General features: G+C 44.7%; 1 protein-coding gene across 2 annotated transcripts; it reads right to left on the bottom strand.

Annotated features, from left to right (window-relative positions):
• Nucleotides 1-7,219: 7,219 nt before the first annotated feature.
• NFIL3 (nuclear factor, interleukin 3 regulated) lies at nucleotides 7,220-22,230 on the bottom strand. 2 transcript variants are annotated; one of them, XM_001928870.7, is made up of 2 exons: nucleotides 21,981-22,230; nucleotides 7,220-9,099 (listed from the first exon to the last, which is right to left on the bottom strand). In XM_001928870.7, exon 2 carries the CDS (start codon nucleotides 8,904-8,906, stop codon nucleotides 7,518-7,520), a length of 1,389 nt encoding a protein of 462 aa, XP_001928905.1. In that variant the 5' UTR covers nucleotides 8,907-9,099; nucleotides 21,981-22,230; the 3' UTR covers nucleotides 7,220-7,517. The 2 variants fall into 2 exon arrangements, with proteins under 2 accessions (XP_001928905.1, XP_003359068.1); XM_003359020.5 differs by lacking the exon at nucleotides 21,981-22,230 and adding an exon at nucleotides 21,321-21,552.
• Between the last annotated feature and the right edge of the window lie 5,560 nt (nucleotides 22,231-27,790).

Below are 27,790 nucleotides of genomic sequence, written 5' to 3' on the forward strand. Positions count from 1 at the left end.
CCAGCTTCATCCTGGCTTTCCTCAAATCGTTCCCTTCACTCCCACCCACATGCTCTTCTGATCTCACACTTGAATTTGTCTTTTGGGGGCAGTTACGCATTTCCTCTAGTCATTCCTGAAAGAATCAGGGATGATTTCTTAAGCCTGGAATTCAAAGTTCTTAGGCAACTGGTTCTACATTTAGTTTGGGGTTAGTTCTTGCTGATTTTCTAAATAAATTCACTTTTTCAGGGATGCAGAGTGTCTGTGTTGCTTCTCCTGATGGCAGTATGAGCCCTGCTTTCTGCCCTTTCCCCCAGCCTAAGTTCTAATTCCCCCTTCTGCAGGTTCTTTTCTTGCTGAGGTCCTGACCTTGACCTTCCCTCAGGTCCCCCCTATAGCTGCAGTGCACACCCCAGCTTCTTTCACAGGCACACTGTTTTCCCGCGTGTTTTACTTCTTGGTAATGCCTATTGGCTGTTTCCATTTTTGGTGTCTCAGTCTTTCCTTCAAAAGTAAATTCAACACTCTTCAATGGGAGATTGTCTCTTTCAGCTGTTTCTTCCATAGTAGGTAGCCCAAGACTGGGGGTCTATAGGCAATCTGTATGTAATGATAATTAGCAGGGCCCCCCTAACCCTAAAGACCTGGCGAAGGTAGTCTCCTAGCCTCAGTTACACGGATGGTCAAAGTCCAGATCCCCTTCTAGATGCTATAGGTTCCTGGGAGGCCTCAACCTTCACCATCCCTCTACACTCAGGAAAGCTGCCTTGCTCTGCACAATGCTGGCCCAGATATAAAGTCCAGCAAACCAACAAAAACCCACTCACACAAAGCATCTGAGAGCCCAGTAGGACTTACAGTTAGAGGAGGAAATGTTAGAAATGGTTTTTTTTTTGCCACATATTCTTCAATGGCCTACCTAGGCCTCCTCCGCACCACCCCCCCATCTTTTCTCCCCGCCCCCTTACTTTCAAAAGTAGCCCCTTGCTAAGCACAAACCACCTGCCTCATCTCCTCTCACTGTTTCTGCAAAGCAACCTACCTTTCTCTCTTGGTGCCCAGTACCTGCTGACAACACTGTTTTTAGGGCTTTTTTTCCTATGACCCCAGTAGTGCATCACCGTTATTTTCTCAAAGAGAAAATTGCAAAGTTCCCTGGTGGCCTAGTGGGTTAAGGATCTGGCAGTGTCACTGTTGTGGCTCAGGCAGCTACTGTGACATGGGTTTGATACCTGGCTCTGGAACTTCTGCATGTCACAGGTGAAGCAAAAATAAATAAATAAAAATAAAATAAAATAAAGTAAAATCCCTCTCTTATGGGAAATCTGGGACAGTTGTTGGAGTAACTTTTTAAAAAAATTCATTTCATTGAAAGAGCTGCTCACCTCAAGGGTGACTCATCCTGAGGCTTCCCCTGTTCCTTCTCCGCCTTTTGTTAAATCACCATACATCGTTAATGAATAACCCCCTTTCCCATCTTCAGGATTTTGTCCATGTGGGCTTTCAAAAGGGCCTTATTCTTGACCTCCAAAACCTTGGACTTCATTCAAGCACTTTCCCCAAAGTAACCTTTTCCTTCTCAAGTGGATAAGACTGACTGACAGAACGGAGATATCAAAAATGGCAGTGATAGCAGTCTGGGTTCCTTGGCTTATTTAGTTTACTCTGTGAAGTACTGCTACTCATCTGCCAGTAACATTATCAATACTCAGCAATGGCAATCAGGCCTTGGCAGACCCCAGCATGACGATTCAGCGGCGATAGCTGCACGCCCTCCTGACTTTTTAAGCAATGCTCTGTCACCTTCTAATGTCACCTGTTCTCCTTTGCCAGGAATGCTACCACTTACCTCCATTAGTTCCTGAATTATTGTTTTCCTTATATCCATTAGAATCAGTATAAGCTAGCTCTGCAAAAATACTGCCAAATTCTTTACACCAGTTATATTTGATCTTACCTTCCCACAAGACGTCCTTGTTCATGTTTCCAATTCCACTAAAGTTCATAATTCTAAATTGTCTCTTTTTTTTTCCTACCTTCAGTGGAATCTTGAGTATCCTACAATCTCATACCCTTGGCAAGTTTTTCTTGTCTTGTCTTTGTCTTTTTAGGGCCACACTCATGGCACATGGAGGTTCCCAGGCTAGGGGTTGAATCAGAGCTGTAGCTGCTGGCCTACACCACAGCCACAGCAACACCAGGCCCTTAACCCACTGAGCAAGGCTGGGGATCGAACCAGTGTCCTCATGGATACTAGTCAGATTTTGTTTCCGCTGAGCCAAGGTAGGAACTCCTGAAAGTTTTTCTTAATTAAATTTTCTGGTGCAAGTAGTTTGTGGACACCACACACTGTCATTCCAATGGTTATACGACTTCCTAAACAAGCCCCAGTCCCTGGCCCGTAAAACACACACACAAAACCCAGTGTGTGCTGCCAACGATGCTCGTTTTTGAGAGATAATTTCTAGTTTTCAAAAATGTGTTGGACAGTTACCATTAAAAAAACTAACATGACTTTTTTTTTTTTTTTTTGTCTTTTTTTCTTTTCTAGGGCTGCTCCCACGGCATATGGAGCTTCCCAGGCTAGGGGTCTAATTGGAGCTGTAGCCTCTGGCCTATACCACAACCACAGCAACGTGGGATCTGAGCCGTGTCTGTGACCTACACCACAGCTCATGGCAATGCCGCATCCTTAACCCTCTGAGCGAGGCCAGGGATCGAATTCAAACCCTCATGGTTCCTAGTTGGATTCATTAACCACTGAGCCACAGGACAGGAATTCCTAAAAAAAGTTTTAAATTAACAATGACTGTGTGCCAAAAAGATGCCCACTTATGAGGGATCGGACTTCCGAAGAGCTAATATGTGTAAACATCCACAAGAACTGGAAGAATTACTCAGATGTTTTAGCTGTTTTTATTTGGGAATATTTCCCCCCAAAGGAGAAAAAAAGTTATTGCACAGCTATCACACACACCATAAAAATGGATGCTTAAATTGCACTTTTTGTGTGTGTATGTTTTTTTAGGTCCACACCCACAGCACATGGAGGTTCCCAGGCTAGAGGTCCAATCAGACCTGTAGTCGCCGGGCTACACCACAGCCACAATGACGCCAGATCTGAGCCTTGTCTGCGACCTATACCACAGCTCACAGCAACGCTGGATTCTTAACCCCCTTAGCAAGGTCAGGGATCGAACCTGCGTCCTCATGGTTACCAGTCAGATTTGTTTCCACTGAGCCATGACGGGAACTCCCTTAAATTGCACTTTTAGTAACTGGCAGAAAAAAGGTTCTTAGAGCTTGGACCCCTTCTTAGATTCTTCTTTCCTGCAGAGACGAGACACTCTTCAGTCTCTTCTCCCTTGACTTTATCAGGGGAAAGCTAAAGTATATCAGGCTGTCCTGGTCCCGTGGGGCCTGGGTTCTGGCTGCTGTGAGTTTTTTTTGGCAAATTAACCTCTCCAAGTCTCAGTATAAGTGGGCACAGTAATAAAACAGTAATGATGAGATGCGGTTGGACACAGGAGGAATGTGCTGCTAGGTGGGCTACTACCAGGGGACACGTGCTTATTTTACATGTTGGCTCTGGGACACTGCCTGTCTCTCTGAATCCACCCCACCACACACACTCCTGCTCACCTCATCCTGGCAGGCAGAGGGAAGACTCAGCGGTTTCTGCTGCAGTGTCCCCATCTGCTATGCCTGGTGACTGAGGTGGGGGCCCCTGTGTTTTTCTGACTGTAGCTTCTTGACTACCTGGTAGCCATCTTTCTAGGATTTCCTAAGAACTTTGGTGCTCCAAGGCTTTCATTTTTTTTCTTTTTTCTTTTTTTTTTTTTTGCTTTTTAGGGCTGCATCTGCGACATATGGAGGTTCCCAGGTTAGGGGTCTAATCGGAGCTGAAGCTGCCAGCCTATGCCACAGCCACAGCCACATCAGATCTGAGGCGACTCTGAGACCTACACCACAGCTCACGGCAATACTAATCCTTAACCCACTGAGCAAGGCCAGGCATCGAACCCTCAACCTCGTGGCTCCTAGTTGGATTTGTTTCCGTTGCGCCATGATGGGAAGCTCTCATCTTGTACTTTTTGAGTGCAGTTATAGACTTATTTGGGCTTTAAACATATATCATTTTTGAGAATTCTGTGTGTGGGATGGCGAGGTAGCATTTCCTCAGTTGACAATCATGAAACAGAAGTATTAAACTGTAATTTGACTTTATCTTTCTTTGGTTCTTAGTAAGTTTGGAATTTATTCATCCTTTCTTTAATGAGTAACATTTTAAACATCATCCCAGTTATATCATATTTCTCTATCTACCTATCTATCCATCCACCCATCCACACATCCTTGATATTTTAAGACAAAATGACTAAGGAAGAGGGTATCCAAATGTGAGATATTCACCACGGTAGCAAACATTGGCAATTATTGGCCTCGGGTGGGCAGGCTTTTGCTTCTGCACAGCAGTGTTTGCTTCTGCAATGCTCTGACACACACATGGTTCTTCCTGAAAACAACTCAAGATTTACCTCTTTGGGCCATTATCCACTCGTACCCTTCTATTAAGTACCACACAGTGTAAGTTTCATCGCTTTTGGGGACAATTTAATCAACAGTTTTAATATTTTCTCCAATTCCATGGCTGTGAAGTCTCCTTTCTCTGATGGGTTCCTTTCTTTTCTTTCTTTTCTTTCTTTCTTTTTCTTTTCTTTCTTTCTTTTCTTTCTTTCCTTCCTTCCTTCCTTCATTTATTGCTTTTTAGGGCCACACCTGTGGCATATGGAAGTTCCCAGGCTAGGGGTTGAATTGGAGCTACAGCCACCAGCCTATGCCAAAGCAATGCAGGATCCTAGCTGAGTCTGTGACCTATACTACAGCTCAGGGCAAAGCCAGATCTTTAACCCACTGAGTGAGACCAGGGATCGAACCCGCATCCTTATGGGAGGGTAGTCGGATTCTTTTCCCCTGTGCCACAACGGGAACTCCTGATGGGTTCCTTTAGAACATTTACGCCTGCATCTCTTGGCACATATGCACCTAGGTCAGCGGGACAGTTGTCTCTGTGTTTGGACACTGTGTTGACACAACCTGGCATTCCACTGGGCGTTGATTCACAGTAAGCTGGAGAGAGCTAAAGCTTTTTTCCCCTCCATGTATATGTTATTGCTTTTTTTTCCCAGTTGTGAACTTGGACAGCCTTTTGTTTTCCCGCTTAACACAGGATACTGGCTGTACACTGTATCTCTGTTATGATTCACTGTTCTTAGATTCCCCACATCCATCTAGGCTGTGAAAGACTTTTGCATCCTGACTGCCATCCAATATTTTAGCTCCCTTCTGCTTTGTAACAGATGAGATGCCTTTGCCTCTGGGCTTCACCCAGACACTAATTAGTGACTGAAGAGAGAAAGGCCAAGGGCCAAGACTGGCAGCGCATTTCTCTAAAGAGTCAGGAGATTTCAGAGAGAACTGGTCACCGTGCCCAAAAGGACCACGTGGATGACATGTGTGTGCATTCTAGCTTTCCCTCTCATTCGAAGGATCCACTTTTTAAAATATAAAAGTGCAGGAAGTTTAATATATCAAAAAGCAGGCTTTTATTCAAATCAGGCAATCAAAAAGGCTGGAGACCCCTAAAATGAGAAGTTATAATTGGGCTCTTTCCAGGTGCCACCACGAGATACAGGTAACAGAGTAAGTAAGGTTAAGTCATCCTGTGGTTTTTTGTTTGTTTTTCTGCTTTGTTTTGTTTTTTTGTCTTTTCTAGGGCCGCTTCCCTCAGCATATGGAGGTTCCCAGGCCAGGGGTCTAATCAGAGCTGTAGCCACCAGCCTACGCCAGAGCCGCAACAACTTGGGATCCGAGCTGCGTCTGTGATCTACACCACAGCTCACAGCAACACTGGATCCTTAACCCACTGAGCAAGGCCAGGGATCGAACCCACAACCTCATGGTTCCTAGTCGGATTCGTTAACCACTGCGCCACAACGGGAACTCCGTCCTATGTGTTTTATGAAGACTCAAGTCTGTTCCCCAAAAACTCTCCCCACTGTCTCACTTCTAGGATGAAAGAGAGATCAGTATGGAAAGAGACAGTTCTGGAGAGGGCTTTGGTGGGACTAGCTATGGAGAAAGTTGTGCTTGAATAACACCCATTCACCCACTCCACCCCACCCAGAATCCAGTGCCTCACTGCAACAGAAGGCACATTAGATTGTCTTCTATCAGCAGTTACTGGCCTCAGGTGGGCAGGGCAGGCTGCTTTGCTTCTGCACTGCTCTGACACACACACACACACACACACACACACACACACACACACACGGTTCTTCTGAAAACAGCTCAAAACAACTTACTTTTATGGGGCAATTGAGGATCTTGGACAAAGCGTCAGTAATGATCTTGTCATCAGTTTACTTAGAATGATGCTTTCTTCTGGACTTCTCTATTATAAAGAGTTTCCAAACGGACGCTAGTATTTATAGTAATCGTTAAGAAATTGTAAAAAAACAAGTCATCACATATACTCAGACTGACCTTGGTGGAATGTGATAATTGATGTGCTCTTTGAAATTTGGGAAACTAAATAAAACCAGTATTTCACTGGCTTAATTCCCTAGACTGTTATATTCTAGATCTGTTAAGATTTACAAGAATATAAAAATGACTTCATCCATAACCTTTTATCCACTCTTTTAAAAGAAATAATAAAGTGGGTCAGTGACTCAACTGTCCACATCCATGTGTCATACTGGAGGAAAGAGAGGCTGACACTAAACAACGTAGCTTTTTCTCTTAAACACAAAGGACAGAGAAAACCTTAAAGAAGAATAGATGATGGGGAGTGATTTAGGAAATTAATCTCAAATTCAAGCAAACTCATTCCCCACCCCACCTCTGTCTCCCCCTTTGGAAGTCTTTCAAACTTGTCAGAGCCTGGGCCAAGCCACAATAAAAACAAATCATGCATTGAACTTACATTTTGGTGTTCCTGATATCAATAGGAGAAAAGTCCCCCAAATAAGCAAAAGGCAGAATATCTTTTTTTTTATTTGTTTTGCTCGTTATCAAGTCACATTTATTCAGCTTCTCTGTGGATTGGCATGGGGCTAAATGTCTACAGAGCATGTTAAACAGAGCCTCTTGCCCTCAATGCAGAGTATCTTAATACCCACTTTTGTAACTGAAATTGCTCTTTCCCATAAAATTAAGTGCAACGGAGCAGTTCTGTGTTTGTCACCATTCCTTTATTGAAACTGGTAACTTACACACTTTATAAGAGAACAACAAAAATAATGTTCAATATATACAGTCTTTGCAATGGGCTATTTGACAATATACAAGGCAGAGTGATGACACAATCTAATGTTCGTAATAATTTGTGCACAAAAAGACACCCAACAGACAACAGGTAAAACATTACAGTGAAATGACCACAGGGCCAGTGAAAATTCAGCTTCATACAAAATGTACTCATCTATGGCAAGTGACATCTCTAAATGCCCAGAGCTTGTTCAGTAGTAATTTTACCCAGAGTCCGAGGCAGAGATTTGGTGTGTGGCTATAAGTCTTTTAAATGAGACCACTTCTGCAGATAAGTTTGCTATTCCCTGCTTCAAAAACAAATTCTCTGGGTCAGAAACTTTGTAACCATTGTCTTTTACCTCAACCACTCCAGTTTTGAAACTATTCTGAGTTTTGCCACTAAGTTCTTTTTGATGCCAGTGTTCGGATTTGAGAGACCAATCTTGAATGTTACTCACTTGCACCGAAAAGGGAGTGAGAGAAGAATGTACCAGATTGGAGGCATTATGCTTTTCGAGTTCGAAATGTCTCTTGGACGTCATGTCGACGGGCGAGGAGAGTTTTTGCGTGCCATCGAATTCGTGATCGAAGGCTTCCACTTTGATCTGCATGGCTTTGGCTTTAATCCGAAGCTTGTGTGGCAAGGCAGAGGAATTCACTTCCGGGACTTTAACCACGGTGGCGTGGACACGCTGAAGCTCGACGGGAGAGTGGATCGGGCCCTTAGGTACCTGCTGCTCATCTTCCCCATCAGATGACTTTCCTACCGTGCCGTCATCGGTCTCTGATGTTCTTGGCGAGTTACTGGAGGACCGGTTGACCTGCAGCAGAGGGGGTGAGTGTGAATAGCCAGGGAAAGAATTCCCCATGTAGTTCTGATACACAGCCGCCCGACAGGTGCCCCGGTCGTCTCTCGGCTCCCTGGCATAGCTCTCCAGTTCCATGGGCTCTTGCTTGATGACCTGGAACTTGCTTTCAGGGCTTCTGCAGCCACCCTGCGCAGGGCCCTCGTGCGAATGTTCTAGCGAGGACACTTCGGAAACATCAGACAGAGAGCTCTGGGGAGAGTGTTTGATGACAGAGATGCAGCTGCTGGCCACCATGGAGGGCTCGGGCTCATCCACAAAGGCGCTCACGGTGGATTTGGAAGTCTGGTAGTCTTGGAAGTACACGGCTGTCGAATTACTGAGTTTCTGAATCTCCTGGGCGTAGGCTGTGGAGCTAATTAAACCAAACTTTAATTTTAGGGAAAGCAGTTCAGCTTTTAAAGTGGCATTTTCTTCCCCCAGGGCAATGAGTTTGTTCTCTAAAACCAGGTCATTCAGCCGACGCTTCTCACGGGACCTCTTGGCGGCTTCATTATTTTTCCGCCTCTTTTCCCAATACATGGCATCTTTCTTCTCGTCGGGAATGAATTCCCGTTTCCTCCGACACGCTGAAGATTTGTTCTTGCCCACGCTTCCTTCGTTGAGAAGGAGCTCTTCGCCCGTCGTCAAGTCTTCGGCAACTTCGCTTAGGGCCGAATTAAGCACCATCATCTTGTCCATGCTGCTCCCGGCATCAAGAGACGCCTGCTCCTTCTTGATGCTCTGCATTTTTCTCAGCTGCATCAGAAACAAACTTAGCCTCTATATGCGGTGCAGGAGAACAAATTATTGCCCCAGGATTCGCAGATGCTTTAAGAACTGTGGTTTAAAATCCATCAATATTCTTCCTTTTATGCTATCGCCCAGAAGAAATCTCGCCAGCTCCTCTTGCTGAACGGAGGTAGATGGGGTCTTTTGCAACACATGAGATGATCACCTGCAATAGATAAATGACAACAATAGTTACCTACCTGATAAATGTGTATTACCAGTTAGGTAGAGGAAACTACACGAGGCATGTTGGGTAGACGGGTCTGAACAAGACATGCTGCTGTCCTTCTAAGAGTTTATAATCTTCAAAAAGAAAATAAGTACCCAAATACCTATACTGTAAAGTTGTAAAGGATGAATCCCCAGTGAGACCTGTCAGCAGAGTAAAATGTCCTCCAGGAGGGTGAAAGAAAAAAAAAAAAAAAAAAATCTGCCCCAGGGAGAAACAGAGGAAGGCTGTGCTGCAGAAGATGAAATGGGGTGGGGCATGTGGGGACAGGACATTACAGGAAGGAAATGACAGATCGCCTCTGGTTGGTAAGTTTTTAAATAGTATTTGCATCTTGTGGTGCTTCTGAATACTTTCAGACAGCATTTATATCACTGCCAAGCAAACCCGCTCACTTCAGAAAAGGAACTTTCCCAAGTAAACTTCTCTAACGTCAGTAAAAAATTCTGTAATTACATGGAATAAAAATGGAGCTGAATTTTTATTTCCACAGAAGCGAAAATAAAAGTCACACAAACAACGGAGCTGCAGTTGATTCATCTGACTCTTATGTGGACAACTTCTGCCCATCAAACCTCTGACTGGGCAGGCTATGCCATGGCCATGCTGCCAAGTGACTCAGCGTACCTCTTCTCAATAAAGCTACCTCTTTTGACACCTTTGTGCAATGAGGTTAGCAATGTTCTTTTCTCAGGTTCTTTTAAACTGATTTATCAGACATTCGCTTAAGAGTGAAACATCCATAGTGCCCTTTTGGTCCTGGAAATTTTGTCATAATAGGTCTCATATATATAGCAGCTTCAGACTAAAATAAACAATTACTATTCTAAGGGATTTTTTTTTTTTTTTTAAGTACAGGGCCTTCTTGAAACTTAAAAATTATTTTAAACTGAGAAAATGTAATTATGGAAAGAATTTCGTTCCATTATACTAGTTAGTTTCAAACAAAATATAAAAACTCAAAAATAGAACCATCAACTAACTTCCCTTTCCACTGATGACATATTTATAATCTGAATTTGGCCTGACATGAGACAATAAATCTGTATTAGGTTCCAATAACAATCTTTTTGGGGCAGTTTTGGATCTGTGTTTCTGGACAAGGCTTCTCTGCCTAATTTTCCAGAAAGCAAAACTTTCACAAAGGAGATATGGTAAGTCAGCTGTTCATTTGGCATTGTCTGCACATACACTCGATCCTGCCCCATTCAAAAGATTTAATGTTTTTGTTTCATGTCACTCTTTCTTTCTTGCGCATAGTTTTATCATGACGAAGGCAATGAAGTTTTAACTTTATCAGCTGGAAAAGCCTGCCAGCTTCTTGTGTCTCTTCCAGAAGGAAAAGAAGGAATGATGTAATAATTTCAGGATCGTAAAGAATAAGGTTTTAATGCCATGTTTTTGTCCATCACACTGAGCCAATGGAAACAATGAGGTGCAACTTGGCAAAACTTGTGATTACAAAGCTTCTGTTTGTTTTTCATACTATAGCTTTAATGGGAAATGAAGGCAAAGAATCTGCCACAGCAGGCAGTGATGGTGTAGAAAGGGGATCTTTCTACTTATCGCTTAGTAAAACAATACTGCTTCCTTTAATTCCACTTAGGTTTCTTGTGCTGACATGAAAACCCCTTTTCCCTCTACATACTGGGTGGATTCTTTCCTCCTGTTAAGAATTAGTATTCCCTGATTCAGTTAAATCCTCCCCCTCCCCCCAAAGTCAAATGAATGTTGAAGCAAAGGGTCAAAATTCCAGCTCCAGGAGGACAATTACATTGTTCTTTTCCAGGGTGCCTTTCAAATCTCCACTGTGTCTTTAGGGACTGGCTTTTAAAACACCATATAGTTCCCTGCACACTGTTATTCTGAGTATTTTCTCTACTGGAGAACCGTTCTCTTCTATGCATTTTTAAATGTGTCTCTCCCTTGGAAAAAATATCACACTCCTTTTACATTTCATTTTGGCTATGAGTTTTGGGATTTTGGAGGGTTTGTTTGTTTTTGCTTGTTAGGGCTTGCAGGTGCGGTATATGGAAGTTCCCAGGCTAGGGGTCAGAGCTGCAGCTGTCAGCCTATGTCACAGCCACAGCAACACGGGATCAGAGGCCCCTCTGTGGCCTACACCACAGCTCATGGCAACGCTGGAGACGTAAACCACTGAGTGAGGCCAGGGATCAAACCCGCATTCTCATGGATACTAACTGGCTTTGTCCTCACTGAGCCACAACAGGATTTCCCTGCCTATGAGTTTTTAAAGTTATAAAAACTTTTGAAATGCCCCACCCTTCAATCTGTATTGGCTACTCTTCCTAAAGTTTTCATTCTTTCTTTCATATCCATTTTCATCATTTCAAACCTACATCGAGGGACTCGAGACTCTTTTCAACCTCCTGATTCAAAGGTGCGTGCTGAGTCTGGTGTGAGCAGGGGGGCAGGCAGACCTCACCATATAGCACAGAGAAAACAATCCTACTTTCATTCAATAAAAATATCCCATGTGTCTTAAAATTGCTTAACCCCTTTCTTCTAGATGTCTGAGTACTAATATGCCTACTTTGTTATCTCTCTCTCTCTATATATATATCTTTATATCTGCTGGTATACGCAAAACCTGCAAAAAACAAAACAAAACAAAAAAAACCTCCTTTCTTTTCAGTTAATTCTATTTGAATTTCACTACATGTACTAGAATCTGGATTCTTGCCTCATCTGTACATATTAACCATCTCTGACTCAATCAGCAAACTACCAGATACTACATTAGGATAGTCTCTGTAATATTATTTATCAAACAACCTTGCAGTGTTGAAAAGCGCTTATCAGCAGTGTGAGAAAATGTAAAGAGAGGTGCTGATTTTGTAAAATATGTATCTTCTTACATGTTTGTTTTCTATGTCCAGCTAGGCTACAGATTTGTTCAGGGCATAAATTAATATATTTGTATCCTAGCAACCAACTGCACATATTAGGTGCTTGACATCTGATTGACAGTCCCTCATCTGCCTTATATAAGAGAGTTTGGTAACTGAAAACATTTTGCTGATATATTCTTTTTTTTAATTTTAAATTAAGGTATAGTTGATTTACAATGTTGTGTCACTTTCTGCTGCACAGCAAAATGACCCAGTCATACATACATAGTTTTTTTTCATATTATCTTCCATCATGTTCCATCACAAGTGACTAGATACTAGTCACTATTGTGCTATTCAGTAGGACCTCACTGCTTATCCACTGTAAGTGCAATAGCCTGCATCTACTAACCCCAAACTCCCAGTCCATCCCACTCTCTCCCCCTCCCCCTTGGCAATCACAAGTCTGTTTTCCCTGTCTGTTCTTTTGAATTTAATATTGTTACGTACATTCTAAAAAAGATATTTCACTTATTAACAGAGAAATCCTCTGATTCCTTACATGACTTGTTCAACACATATGGAGCACCTACTGTATATGTGGCACTGAGCCGGACTGGGGGCACCTAAAGAGGGAGAGAAAACTCAAACTCCCAAGAATCAAGGGACCCCTTAGTCTTGGCGGGAGACAGGCTCTCGAATACAGCATACAACCAGGGGTGTGCTGCTAACATGGGGTGGGGGTTCACATTTTGCATGGTTTCTAACTGTGCTGTTTTTTTCTTGGGATGGTGATCATAACAAAATATCACAACAGGTGCCATTTACTGAGCACTGACAATGCAACAGGCACGGTGAGCCTGGCCTGTGATTGTTTCACTGCCCTCGTAATTAATAAGCACTTTCAGGTTTCAGGCTCAGAGAAGGTAAGCAGCTGGCCCAGTGTCACACAACTAGTTAAGTGGCAGCACTAAGATTCCAGCCCAGCCCTGACCCTGATGCCATTTCTCTAATAGCACCCACTCCTACCCTGGCAGAGGGCTGTGCTGTGTGTATCTCTGCAATGCAGCTCATTTCCATTCATGTCCTCTCTGTGACTCTCTCGTTTCTGAGTAATATATACCCATTTACTAAGTTACTTTGGGTGCGGGAAAGCTCTATGAGATGCTGCCAGGACTTCTTTAAGACAACAAAGGCACTCCTTGGAACTTTTCTCCAGCTTCCTCAGAGTTGATCTATATTCTCAAAGTATCAAATGAGCAGAGAAAACATTCTAAATTTTCATACCTCTGCTAACGTTTCAATCTCTTGGCAATCCTATAGGTTAAAATAGAGGAAAAGAGAAATGACAGCTATTGGCATCGTCATCTGTGAGTTTTCTGTAAGGAACCAAAATGTATCCATTTTCAATGTGGGGGTGGAGCTGTTCAAACATGGACTGAGCCACTTTCCCAAGATTATGAAACCCTAGACAGCGGAGACGGTGAGGGCAGAAAAATCTGTCCATGCCCTCCAATAATAAATTTAAATGAAAGGGAATGCAAACGTGGTTTAGAACGCCTTCCCAAAACATCAGTACTTATGTTCAATTAATGACTTTATTTCAGATTCCAATGTTTTCCCTTATGATTAATTCAACAGTCACTCCAGCTCTGCCTCATGTTTTCAGATCACTACCAAGCTGTGTTACATCAGTCACCGCTAGTTTCCTTTTCTGGTGAGTAACTGACACGAAATGCCAAGTCTATGATGCTGGTGTGTTCAGCCTGATCAGCCTCGTTACATCCATTAGATAATACGGCTGCTTCTTAAAAATACAAATAAAAAGAGAAATTTAGGAGCAGGAGTCATCACATTCCAATGACCTATTTTCCCATACCTAACGCGGACGTGCCGTCGCTAATTAATGCCTTTTCGTGGCACATCATGCTATTTCTACAGGCAGGAGTTATGTTTTGTAAGCCCAGATTTTAAAGTCTGTTTAGGTCAGATAATGTAAATATTGTTTTTAATTAAGATTAAATTTGGCTTAGAAAATTCTCTAGGAGAATGAAGCCTTACAACACAAATTCTAGATCCAAATTCCCCTTGAGGAGGAAGGTCAGTATTTTTGTGAACAATGAGACCTGTATCTTCCCTGGCCTCCAACTCATTTCTCAGAAAAATACTGGTTGACAAATCAAACTTGTTACAAACAAGAAAAAAGCATTTTGTTTCAACATCTAGGGTCTTACCAATAGTTGAGACATTAAAATCTACCATGAGAAAATTTCATTATTATCTCTTTAAAGGGGAAGTCTTATTGCAAATTGCTCCTATTATATACTTTGATTTTTAAAATTCTGTCAATACAAGATGAAATACCATTCGATGTGCCTAATGATTTGGAAATATTTTGGCTGAGCCACCTCATTTTTTTCTCTACTCTCTGAATGTACTATTTACACCCTCAGAGGTATAGTATACCTTTAAAGAAAAAAAAAAAAATTCCTTTATGTTAAACTACAGACCATCTCTCTACTAAGAAGCCGGTTGCTTATTTTTGAGATAAACGCCATTTTAGTGGGAAAAAAAAAAAGTTAATGAATCAATTCACAGTTCTTTAGTAATATTAGCAATACGTTAACCTACATTTTCTTCCTGTGGGTAAAATCCATGTCATGGTTGTTTCAATAAAAACGCTTTACTTCTTTTCATGGATGAAAACAAACTCGGGGTGGGGGAGGGCAGTAATAAGGGATGAAAAAAAAATCCAGAAACACTGAAGTTGTATGATAATTTCCTAATCAGGCTGACATATAAAAGGCTTTTTAAATTAAGAAAACGATGTTAAACCTCTGTGAGTGCCAGTGAAATGCCCCCCATTAATTATATAATTCTGTCTCTAGTAACACAGACTTTAACCCTGAAATCGAGAGAAATGCATACGTGATCAAACTCTAACACACACATAAACAGGCTCTCACACTTCCCAAAATCTATCCTATCATAGCAGTATACTGACCTACTTTCTCTATTCAGTACTCTGTCACTAAATGTGTCAAAACCAGAGCGAGTTTATGATAAATGAACATACTTCAAGTTTCTTGATCTCTCATCCTTAGCAAAGGACCACCTGAAAATTAGATTTAAACTTAATAAATACAATGCCAACACTGCATTTTATGATTTTATAGCCTTGACATAATTTAAGAAATCGAAACATGAAAGAGTATATACCTTGACGTTCTTTTATAAAAAGAGGGCGCTCTTTGCAACCTCTCAATGAAAACATTCTGAAGTCTGCTCAGGGGAAGTGCAAAGATGCTAACACATCCAAACAACTTCAAGGTTTGAAGGAGGGGAACAGGGAAGGTGGTGGGGGGGAGCGGTGATTAAATACTAATGCGTTAAGAAAAAAATCTGCAGTCCCTTCAAAATGGGGATCATTCGTTTTCTTGAAACTTTCAAAAAGAGAATTTATTGGTCTGCTAACTAATTTGAAATCTTAAGGGACACTAATAATCATGAAATAACCCAGTTATAGGAAATTCTGCAACAGGTAAGTAATACTAGAACACATGCAACATGAGGTAATGACTCAAAAGAGGGGTGTGTGCAGGCGCTGGGTAGGGAACGGGCAAGTCTGTAAGTATTCCTAATGATACTGAAGAATCATTCCAATCTTCCTCAGCCTGACTTTTTAATTTCTTGTTCACTTTCCTTCCCAGTGGGCACATGGTTGCAAATGTCATTTTCTTTACTCTGTGCCTCATGAATAGAACAGATTATTTTATTTTATTTTTTTGTCTTTTTAAGGCTGCACCCGAGGCATATGGAGGTTCCCAGGCTAGGGGTCGAATTGGAGCTGCAGCCACAGGCCTACACCACAGCCACAGCAAAGCGGGATCAGAGCCGAGTCTGCGACCTACACCACAGCTCACGGCAACACTGTATCCTTAATCCACTGAGCAAGGCCAGGGATCGAACCCAAAACCTCATGGTTCCTAGTCGGATTTGTTAACCACTGAGCCACAACAGGAACTCCATAGAACAGATTATTTTAAACGTTTATTTTTTAGTGTTTATTTGAAGGCTACTTCATTCCAGTTTAAGATCCCTAGAAAGTTAATTAATAAAAGACACCATGTTCTGGTAACTAAAAGGCTTATACACATCATTCTGCTTCTAATGAAACCGAGTCCTCAAAGCACAGACGATTACGAAAGGCAACTAGAAAATCCCTACTAAACTTTCTTATCATAAAAACAAGCTTATTCTAATTAAAACCATATGAGAAATGGCATTTTTTTTTTTTAACTACAGGAAAGTTATTTGTAATGAAATTTGAGAGATAATTGGGGGTGGTGGTAATACTAATTCATTTTGAAACTGAAAAACTCTTATGTAATGTCTGTGATCAAAGGTCAGCCTCTTTCGACATTCTCATACAAGTCCAATCTGGATAAAAATCAACTCAAATATAATCTAGAAAAATAACAGGATATCAAACAATGTGTTAACCCTGTGAAAGACAGGCATACCTTACAAAAACAAGAAATGGATATTAAAGGAAACTTCAATTACATTGTTTCTGTCTTATTTTGAATTGAATCCCAAGCGTGCTCTCATTCCTTAATACAAATTAAAAATAAACAACTTCGAACAACCTCAATGCCATCTGGATTACAATGGAAATAATGAAGTATGTGTGATTTTACTCGGGTAAAAATAAGCCCAGGCAACATGACTGCACCTTTTCCATTCCATGCTGCAATCACACTCACGTCTCGGAACTGACTCTATGGACCAAAGCAAGGTCAACTAGAAATATCCACTCAGCTGGTGAGTCAGGCACATTGCTCAACATGGGAAAGGGCCCGAACAAAGGGTTTTAATTTTCAGGTCGTTGCATCATAGTGATGTTATAATTGCACTTCGCAAAGATAAGTCTTTAACACAGAAAGGAAATTGTTTCAAAAACGTGCTTGCACTCATACTCAGGGAAGGGACAGAGACAGAAGGTCCCCACCCGCTACCCCCCAACCCATTTTCAGGAGCCTAGGCTGCTAATCAATTTCTTAGCCTCCAATTCCTTATGGGTAAAACGGGGATGATAATAGAACAGTGAACACACTGCCTGGCACATGCAAGGTACATGCTGAATAAATATTAGCTCTTAATCTTATTTCTGAAGAATGAGTAGCATCAAGGCAACAATGATTAGTTCTAGGCCTCTCATGATTCTTAGTGAAGCACCATTCTATGCTGCAAGTCTAAGGGTAAACCAAATGGAATTTACTCTGTGTTAGCCAAAAGGGCCAACCATCAGCAGTTTCATGGGATACATCCTAAGTTTTCTTTTGTTTTTCTTTTCTTTGTCTGTTTTAGGGCCACACCTGAAGCATACGGAAGTTCCCTGGATAGGGGTTGAATTGGTGCTACAGCTGCCAGCCACAGCCACTGCCACAGCAATGCTGGATCCTTAGTCCACTGAGCAAGGCTAGGGATCAAACCTGCATTCTCATGGATACCAGTTGGGTTCGTTACTGCTGAACCACGATGGGAACGCCACATCCTAGGTTTCTGATCGTAGTACAGGCTGCATACACAGAGAGCCTCATTTGTAAGGTCCAACCAGCCTCTGCTCTCAGAAGAGAATTTTAAATGCAGAGATTATCCAGGCCCCAGAAAAACCATCACAGAGAAGTCAAGGGGACAGGAAAAAGGCAGCTGTTTTGACCCTTGTTATACCATTCCTGCCACCATCAACTCATCTCTCTCTGTTTCTTTAAACAGTTCCCCAAAACATTAACCCAACAACTTGGGCAGTTTGAGGTTCTGCAATCCTGCCAAGGATTCTCTTCAAACTAAAATTACTATTGAACATGATGATGGCCAATAGTTTTGAGGGAAAAAAATTAATCATTATTGGACCAAAAAGTACAGTATTTCAAGAAGAATCTTTAACTATAGGCTTACTTGAAACTTCAATCCTATTACTGAAGAGACTTGGAGAAAAAAATCAAGGTGAATATCTTTAAAATATACATCTATGTTTCTAGACACTTACGCAGGAAGCATTACTGAACTCCTCACAGCTGCCCAGAAGCAGGTTTTATTTACTCAGTTTACCCTGGAGGCCTATAGAAATCAGAGCAATGCCCAGATCACAGGCTGGGGCCTGGGACCCAGCTCTTCTGAGTCCAGAGCCTGTGCACTGTTTCTTAACTACTAACTGCCCTGAAACCATTCGAGACAGGGGTGTAGGAGATAATCCCAGAGAAGCCAACTTTTCAACAAAGCCCTTTGCGCTGACGCCCTTTCAGAGAACATTTGCAACGCTGCCCTGAATGTACTTGGATCTACTGCAAGAGCAAAATCTCAGAAGACCTACGGACAGGATGAAAGCACTGTAGTTTTAAAACAGGACAGGACAGCAGCATCCACACAAGTGCTTTGATTTTTTAAAAATTTTGAATTTGGGGGATTTGAGTTCTCTCTCCCCTAGCTTTTGGCCACATAAACTAGGTTTCAAAAAAAAAAAAAAAAAAAAATCCACCCGTCTGGCTACAGCCTAGTTGGGGCCCTTGGCGTCACCATCAATGCTGGAGCACCCCTCCCCCCAGTTTTTGAGGTGTCTCGACATTTAGCGGTTTGCTTAGGTCTTTTTCACTTGACGAAATCAGAAGCGCTCCGCTCCGACATACAATGAATCCTTCTTGAACAAAGGTGTCTGCGGTGCTCAGAAGCTCAGCGCGCAAAAGGCAAAGCAGGACCCTGGAGCTGCCCGATGGAGCGCGGGCGGCGGAGAGGTGCTCAGGGCGCCCGACTGAAACCTCTCCGCGCGGCCTCACCCTGTGTCCATTCCGTCCCTCCAGCTCCACTCCGCCTCGCGTCCCTCCAGCTCCAGGCTCCTCCAGCCTAAGCAGACCCAAAGCCCAAAGCGCACCGCACTCCGGGCCTCAGGGCTGTCCCTGCAGGCCCCCCCGCCACCCCCGCCGAGCCTCCGCAGGACCCGCCCCCCGCTGGGTGGGCGGCGCAGCAGGGCCTCGGCGCCGCCAGGACCCCCGCGCCAGAACAAAGGAATGTGGGGAGGGGGCAAGGAGGAGTGCAGGCCGCCGTTAAACCCCTGTCTACGCGCCGCCCAAGGACGCTCGCGGGTGCGGACTGAGGTCCCCCGCCACCCCTACACACCCTCCCCCCAAAGACCCCAAGGGGCCGCAGGAGGGAGGGGCGCGCGGGGAGGCAAAAGCGCAACACTGAGGTGGCGCTCGGAAGGTGGCGCTACGCGGCCCCCTGCAGACCCAGGGCTCCCAGCCCGAGCTCCAAAGTAGGTCGGGGTCTGACACTGGGGGGGGGGGGGGGGCGCCTGGAGCTTCTTGGAAAGCGACTTCAATTACTTGAGGTAATAAAATTTGTTCCAGAGGTGAATCTGTAATAGATTTGGAATTTCCCCTTCTCCTCTTCCCTCCCCCACCAAAGCCCCCCACAACCCTGCGGTTTAATTATTTGAATGTTACATGAAGGGAAAATAAATCTGATAAATACACACCATCATAGACATATATTCACAATACTTTATATGAGTCAAGGAAGAAATTTAAAATCTGGGTACATTATATATTAATGTGATGCTCGCATGAATAAAACTAGGGCATTCCCACAAGAACACAATCTACTAACCTATATCTGCTTCCCATAAATCATATCTGGTCTGGAGGGAAAAAAATCCGATCTGAAATAAATACCGTGACCTCATTCGCTGTTGTTATTTACAAAAGCCAAGACCAGAAGATGACACTCGGCCATCCCTTGCTGTTCTCAGGGAACAGCACTTTCCTAAAGTGTCCTTTAAAAAGATAAATGAGAGTCAGCATCCAGCAAATCACTGGGCTCTGCGAAATGCCGTCCTAAAAATACAATCTTATCAAAGGTCTCGGAAGGCGTGGAGTTAAAACTACAGCAAATGGCCTTGAACTTATATTTGCACACAGCCCTGGAGAAAACACCAGAAATAGCGCTGTGAGGCCACAATTGTTAAAATGTGATAGTTGGGGCTAAATTTAGAATAACACACATTTCATTTAGAGCAAAAGACACATTCGGCAGTCTGAGCATACTCAATGCTTACCCAGTTGTCTACTTTCCGGTTTAAAATATCCTTAAAAAAAATAAAACTGTTACAGTGACATTTTAAAGGCTGAGATTGTCCTACTTTCTTTGTAGCAAGATTTTAAAATCACGTAATTAGCTCCCTCTTCCTATGCTCACTGCCAGCAAATTCGTCAGTTACATAATGCAACATTTCCAGGAAACTATTATGTGATCTGTCTTGCCGTGTCTGAAAAAGCAATGACAATTAAGGTAAGAAAAAGGGCTGATCGAAAGGAATGAATTAACATTAGGAAGGTGGGGAGGTGAACGTCACAATGGTTCGTCTCAGATTTAAAAATAATAGCTTAGAACACCCAAGGGACGAGCCCGGGCAGTATCCAAGATCAGAATACAACCAGAGGAATTCTTCCTTTCACGTTTTGTAGGAGTGTTTAAAAATACATCTTTTTAATTGGGAACGTAGTATACAGGTAAATAAAGATCTGATATCCAATGCTGCGCTAAAATTACCAAATCATTGCACACGTACGCGCACATTCCCACATCAGCCCGTAATCCTTGCCAGTATTTCACGGTGGGCAGATTATGCAATGTATGCAAGGACAAATCCCACAACCTCCCCGAGCGCTGGTAAAACACGCTGACGACAAACAGGGTGGAAAACGTCTGTGCAGACTCAGCCCCGGACACAAACAAACGCAGCGCAGGCATTCTCCGAATGCCGTCACCGTTCACGCTACCAATGCTCTTTCTCAACGAGAAAATCAAGACTATTGCCCATTAGTCAGCCCCCCTCCTCTCCTCCGCCGCCAGCCCCGCAGAAGGCACGAGAAAGGAAAGAGCGCTGCCCTTCCCCAGGAGATGGCTCAGTCTCCCCGGCGCTCTTCTCTACCAAAACATCAATTTTCCTGAAATCAGGAGACATTATGCAACAGTGGCGGGGGGAGCGCAAGCCAGCTCGGACTACGTGCCGGCGCGAGGGCGCTGCAATCAAAGCAGCCACCTTAAGGTGGCGAGTCCCCTCCTGACAAGGCAGCAAAAGTTTATGTAATGAATGCCCCGCGCACACTCGCAGCCGCCGGCCAGTCCCGCGCACAGCCCGGCCCCGCGCGCAGCCCGGTCCGCGCCCAGTGCCCGCCGGCCGCGCGCCCCAGGAGCGGGCGGGGAACGGGGCACCGGGCCCGGGCAGGCGGTGGGCGGAGCGCTTACCGTGTTCCTGCTCTCGGGCCGGCGAGCCGGGGCGACAGGGAGAAAGAGCAGGGAGTCGGGAGCCGAGCTGGAGGCGCTCAGGGATCCGGGTCCGGCCAGGCCTCCGGGACGGCAGGAGCGGCGAGGGCGCGGCGCGGGAGGCGGGCGGCGCGCCGGGTCCGCGGGCGCCGTGGCCGCGCCGGGAGATGTGTGTTAGTAGGTCAGTTCCGAGCGCGGCGCTACGTCGCCGCCCGCCAGCCTAGCCGTGACGGGCGGCCGCGGCCCCAATCGCTGTGCCCGCACCCGCCCCCAGCCCACCGCCAATGGCCGCAGCCGGCGGGGGCGGGCTCTCACAGGCCCCGCCCCCGCCCGCGCCCCCTCCCGGCAGCGCCACCAGCAAGCAGCCCGCGTCCCTTCCCGGCCGCGGCTACTGCCACCGCCCGAGCGCCTGGAGGACCCGCGCCCAGCGCCTCGCGCCCCGCTTCAGGGCTGCACAACGGCCAGCGTGGCCACCTCGACCGGGGCAAGCCTGAGGAGGGGCCCGAGACCCCCTACCTTGCCGTCCCTCTCCCCTCACCGTTGCCTTCACCCTCTCGGTCACCGAGGTACCTAAGCCCAGCGACCCTCGCTCACTCGCAGAGGCGCGTTTTGTTTCCCCGAGCGCTCAGCGAGCCAGGCTACCTGTTGCCGACCGAGTACCAGGCGGAGGGCTGGAGGCTGCCTCGACCCGGGCGTGGCAGGGACCTCCGCCTTCCCCTCTCTAAACGCCGAGAGGACCCCTCCTCCTGGGGGTGGGCGAGAGAGGAGGCCGAGGGTGAGCGCAGGCGAGCGGCCAGAACTCAGGGCCGGCCGCAGAGGGGAGGGAGGCGGGTGGCGGTTCCGAGCCCCGCGGTGCTGCGTTGGCAGCGATTACAATGCCCCGCGCGTCTCCCTTGGGAGCGCGACGGCCGGGAGCGCGGGGGGTGGGGTGGGGGGAGAAAGCGCAACGCACGAACACCGCCCCCTACACAATTAGGGCGAAGATGACGGCTGCAAAGTTGTTGCGTAACACGACTGGGAAACGAAGCTGGCCAAGGTCCATCTGCCCCCTCCCCCGGCCATGCCGAGAGTGGCCGCCCGGAGTGCGGGTCCGCGGGCCGGGTGCGCCCATCCTGTACGCTCGCTGGTGTTTGCTGCTGGCGCTTGAGACAGAGGTTCAGAGTCTCTTGATCTTGAAGTAGAAGCAAGTCGGTCATTTCTGCCTCTAATTGGATGCAATTGTCTTCTTCCCAAATTCCCGGGCTACGTAACAGACGTAAAGAAATGGGGGAAAGGGCACCTCCCGGCGAGTCAGGTCATTGAGCTAAAGACTGTAAAGGCACGTGGCACACACACGGCGCATTTCCTGATAGATAGATAAATCGATAAAAGCGGCAGCGCCTGCCTTTTACGAAGGGAGCCATATTCTTGATAGTGACGCACAGATTGCCCAAATAGGGAATGTGGCAGGTGCGGAAAGACCTCCTGCTCTGCTTGGACTGTGTGGAAGCTGGGCTGAATGCCTTGCATGACTTTCCACTTCTTTTTCTTATGATAAAATATTCTTTAAAAAAGTTGAACTAAACACCAAAATATAGAGTGAACACCTTCCTTTCTCCCAGCTACCCTCACCGAGGTCTATCATCAATAGAAAATCTGCTTGCTAAGTTTGTCTCTTCTATCTTCCTCAGTCTCTTACTGAGGAATTGTAAGTACCCCCAAATGGATGCTTAAACATTCTTATCACATATTAGGTTTTGGAAAGCTTCACGTTTCAAACTATTCTCCAAGGACAATGCTGCTGTTCAGAACACACACATGTTCACGATTCACCTGGTAAGGTGTAGATTTACCAACAAGGCTCTGACAATATAGACCTGCAATATGGGTTTTAGCATCTTCCCCAAATGCACCTTTCCAAGTGCTCACCAATTCAAGAAGCACATCTGTGTGTGGCTTCTGAGTCAGTCACCTGTATTAGATATTTATTCCAAAGAACTGACTCCATTGATGAAAATGAATCCTGATTTTGGTTTATATTCTCCACTTTTCTCACTTGCAATAATACATTTCCTCCTCATCCTCAGTCCTCACAATGCCCATTATAGCTTTGAAAAACCACTTTTAGATGAAATGAAAACCATATGCATGTCAGTTACCTTTACAGGGTTAGAAATGGAGCTAATTCATAGAAATCCAGAGCCCCCCAGAGCACATCTACAACATATTCTCCCACATTGTTCTGTTTTTTTTTTTTAAATAATTTCACAGAATCCAAAGCTGTCATAGAACAGGCAGAAAATAGTTTTATGGAAAATAGTTTTATAGAAAAAGAACTTGAAATTCAAGAAAGGTAGGTAACAGGCTTGAAGTCACCTCAGTTGGTAATAGCGGAGAAACTCTCTGAACCTGGAATCTGTTTTTTATGCTGAATTTTGAAGCCTGACACGCCTCTAATTACTTGAGGGTATTCTGGATTGTGCTTGTATCATATTATTGCATCATTTTTAATCACCATCTTACTTGGAAATCAGATGAAGTGTAAAAGATATCTGTGATACCAGCTTAGAAAATAACTCTTTAGCTCCTCCTGGTGATTAGGAAACCACTACACAGTGCAATGAACGAACGATCTGTCCCCATGACTCAAGAGGTGCTATGTCCAATATTATATCCTAGAACATTTACAGAATAGACAAGCACTGGCAGATTAACCAGAGGAAATGGAGCATAAAACCTAAAGCACTGGAAACAAATTCCAGGGAGACATCAACATGGGCCTGGTTGTACAGTAGGGCTGTGACCAGGTTCCTGCAAGGAGAAGGATGAAGAGGGATTTGATTGAAGGAAGAAGGTCAAAACCTCCTTCCCCTCTCTCCCTCTCAATGCTGGGGGAGAAGGGGGATGAAGGAGAAGAAAGCAAGGACTGCAATGAGAACTACTGGCAGAACTCACTCAACTACATTCAGCCTCATCTGATCACATTATCAACGTGCTTTCTGATTAAGCGAATAGAACAGCAAAAAATTGAGAGCAGAATGACTAAGAATGTGGCCTCGCCTTACTGAGCTGGGAAGCACCCTACAACTGCAAATGTTTCAAGTGAGAAAATACCTAAAAGGATGGATGTATCCAGAAGTTTTTACCCTGGGCCTCTTTAGGCAGAGGTAGCTGCAAACTGGGGTATCTAATGGGAATTCGGATTAGCTGCACTTGGACCACGGCAGAGCAGCTGCCTCTTCTAAAGAAGATGGAGGCTTGACAGTCTGCCCTCTGATGGAAGAAATATATAGAGATTGCACCCTCCCCCCCGCCCCCGGAAGAGAGGCATCAGGCCTCATCAGGCAGCTGAAAGGCAGGCTCCCTACTTAGCGACCCAGAATGGACCACTCCACTTTATGGATTCTAGAGTTTGGCTTCTGGATCTCTTTGCCAAAAAACTTTCCACAGCTAAAAATCTGTTGGTGACCCCTGGGCACCACAGCCAGCCTCAGGGCTCCTGTGCTCAGGCCCCTTGTCTTTCCACTGCACGTGCCTATTGAGCATCTTGTGTCCTTTTACTACACGTCATGGGCAGAAGGTGAAACCATTTCTAGGAATCCAGAGGTTAGAGATTTGTTTTGTTTTCATGTTGAGACTTTAATGTGTGAGCTAATGTGGCAGAGATTGTCATGACTGGTCACTCAGGGGAGGGCTGTCCACCTCTCAGTATGTGATGTATGCTGGTATTTTTTGGCTTAGACCTAATGAGTCATTGAATGTTTGGGCAGAAACTTCCTGGAATGGTATTTATTTCTTTCCCTCCTGTACTTTGTTTTATTTCTATACTTCATGTCATTCCTAGTCCTTGCTCTGCTCCTTCCCTTTTCATTCATCCACTGTCATTCACCTTTGTTCTTTTCGTATTTTTTCTCTTAATTTATGTGATTCATCCTTGTATTTTTCCTTTGACTTTTCCCTGATCATCAAATCCTCATCACTCCTTGGAATCTTTCCTCTACTAAACTTCTGCCTCCTGTTCTCTCTTGCCCCTTACCTGGCTCAGCCACAACACAGATATTGTGAGTGTTCAGAATTTCCACTCTGCCTCCCAGCCCCAGCTGCTCAGTCCCTCAGCTTCTGCCACATGGTTCCATTAGCATACGTGGCCTTATATTCTTCAAAAACTAGTTTTTTAGGAAATTGGGTAATAGAAGATGTTCAAATAACACTCCTCATGGAAGTATAGCCTTTAAAGTATGGCAAGTTGAAATGTGTCCCATTAAACAGCTCTTGCTCAAGCTAAGCAAGAAATTAGATCTCTGCACCGACTACATGATTTCTCCAGACAAAAGCAACTGATGGTCTGAATACATTTCAAAGCATTTTCAAAAACACCCAGGCAGGAGTTCTTGTCATGGCTCAGAGGAAACGAATCTGACTAGTATCCATGAGGATGCAGGTTCGATCCCTGGCCTTGATCTGTGGGTTAAGGATCTGGCATTGCCGTGAGCTGCAGTGTAGGTCGCAGATGCAGCTCGGATCTGGCGTTGCTGTGGCTGTGGTGTAGGCTGGCAGCTACAGCTCCAATTAGACCCCTAGTCTGGGAACCTCTGTAGGCTGTGGGTTTGCCCCCTAAAAAGAAAAATTAAAATAAAAAAGACCCAGGGAAAAACCAGAAAGAGGTGATTTTGCAAGCGAAGAGAGAATGTTGCAAGTACTCCATTACAAAAATTGAAACACATCTTTAACTTCAGCTGCACACATTGCAGTTAGCGTCTTTGTTCATTCACATTAAATGGTATATGTAAGTAAAGGTGCCAAAATAAAGGAAACTAACAAAAAAGTGGGTGAGAGGCAGGGGACCACACTGAACTTGGTCAAGACTTGGGAAGCAGCTAATTGTGTCCATTGCAAAACCTCCGGTGATGGAGCAAGCACTGTGGGAGCAGTTAGCTGATGACTGGGACCCAGTTAGCAGGGTTACGAATGTGTGAAATATAAAATTGTGAAATGCGTTCTAACAAAAGTCATTTTACTAAGAATAAGAGATGACACGTCCACATTGCAATGCAACTCCAGCCACTGAGGCAGACCTTATCTAAACATTTCTGCAAAGTTACACACAATGTAGTTCACTGGAAAAAGCCACGGCTGCAACTCAGGAGGCCAGGGCTCTAATGCATTTCTTACCCTAGCCAGACTCACTAAAGGAGTCATTCTCTCTCTCTGAACATTGTTCCTTGATCTGAGACCCAAGGAATTTGAGCCAGAGTCTCTGTAGCATTCCTTCTGGCATTGTGATGGGGTGAGTCTTCAGCAGGGGCCTCAGGCACACAGTGCAGAAAGGGAACCCTGCAAATTTAGCATCAACAGAGAAGCAGCTCTAGGTTAATGCTGGCTCACCCATAACCTTCACTTTGCCTAATTGTAACATGCATCAGAGGAAATTACACTGCAACATGTTTACACTGACATGTTTAGAGACAAAAATTGTCTTCTGCAGGTGTGGTTTGTTTCAGCAAGAGATTAAAATGAATGTTATCAGTTTGGCAAATGCACTAGAAGCCCGGAAGTTGGGTGCTTGACCACATTTCTGGTCTTCTGAGAAACTTCCAGTTTAATAGACTCTAAGCAACTCAGCAGAAGTGCTTAAGGTGTTAGTTCAGCTCCTGCTGGGTGATGATCTCAAGCCGTGCACACGCTGCTTTGTGGAGGGTTTTGCTGTGTTGGTGGCCTGGGATGAGAGGAAAGCAGTCTCTCAGCTGGTCAACCAGATAAACAGGCAGTAGAACCCAGGGATGGGGAACAGACAGGGGTGTTTGGAGTCCCAGCTTCACTGCTCATGGTTATATGGCTGGGGCAAGATAGTTTCCCTAATGGTGTTCTGCCTCAGTTCCGCCTTCTGGCACCCATTTGATAATAACAGTATCAATCTCAACAAGTTGTTTTTGAGGATAAATTGAGTTAAGATCTACTAACTGCTTAGGGAAGTGTCCAATGTGAGACTGTCATATGTATTAGCTATTTTTATCATTAACTCAATCAAAAATCAACCTACATCAGGTATTATCAACTGAAGATGTGTGTGTGTGCACGTATGACTGTGAGTGTATGCATGCAAAGTGTGCGTCCTGTTAATTGCATGTGGACAACGGATTCTGAGGGATGGTCAGTCCTGCATTCAGCTGTACAAGTGATTGCCTACATTTTTAAGAGAGGACACCAGTGGAGTTCCTGTCGTGGCTCAGTGGTTAACGAATCCGACTAAGAACCATGAGGTTTTGGGTTCCATCCCTGGACTTGCTCAGTGGGTTAAGGATCCGGCGTTGCCGTGAGCAGTGGTGTAGGTCACAGACGTGGTTCGGATCCTGAGTTGCTGTGGCTCTGGCGGAGGCTGGTGGCTACAGCTCCAATTGGACCCCTAGCCTGGGAACCCTCCATATGCTGTGGGAGTGGCCATAGAAGAGGCAAAAAGACAAAAAAAAAAAAAG

Source organism: Sus scrofa, chromosome 14 (genome assembly GCF_054392235.1).
Source record: "Sus scrofa isolate SSC_HxYL_T2T_F1_AM1 chromosome 14, Sscrofa_HxYL_maternal_Yorkshire_Landrace_v2.0, whole genome shotgun sequence".
NCBI lineage: Eukaryota > Metazoa > Chordata > Mammalia > Artiodactyla > Suidae > Sus > Sus scrofa.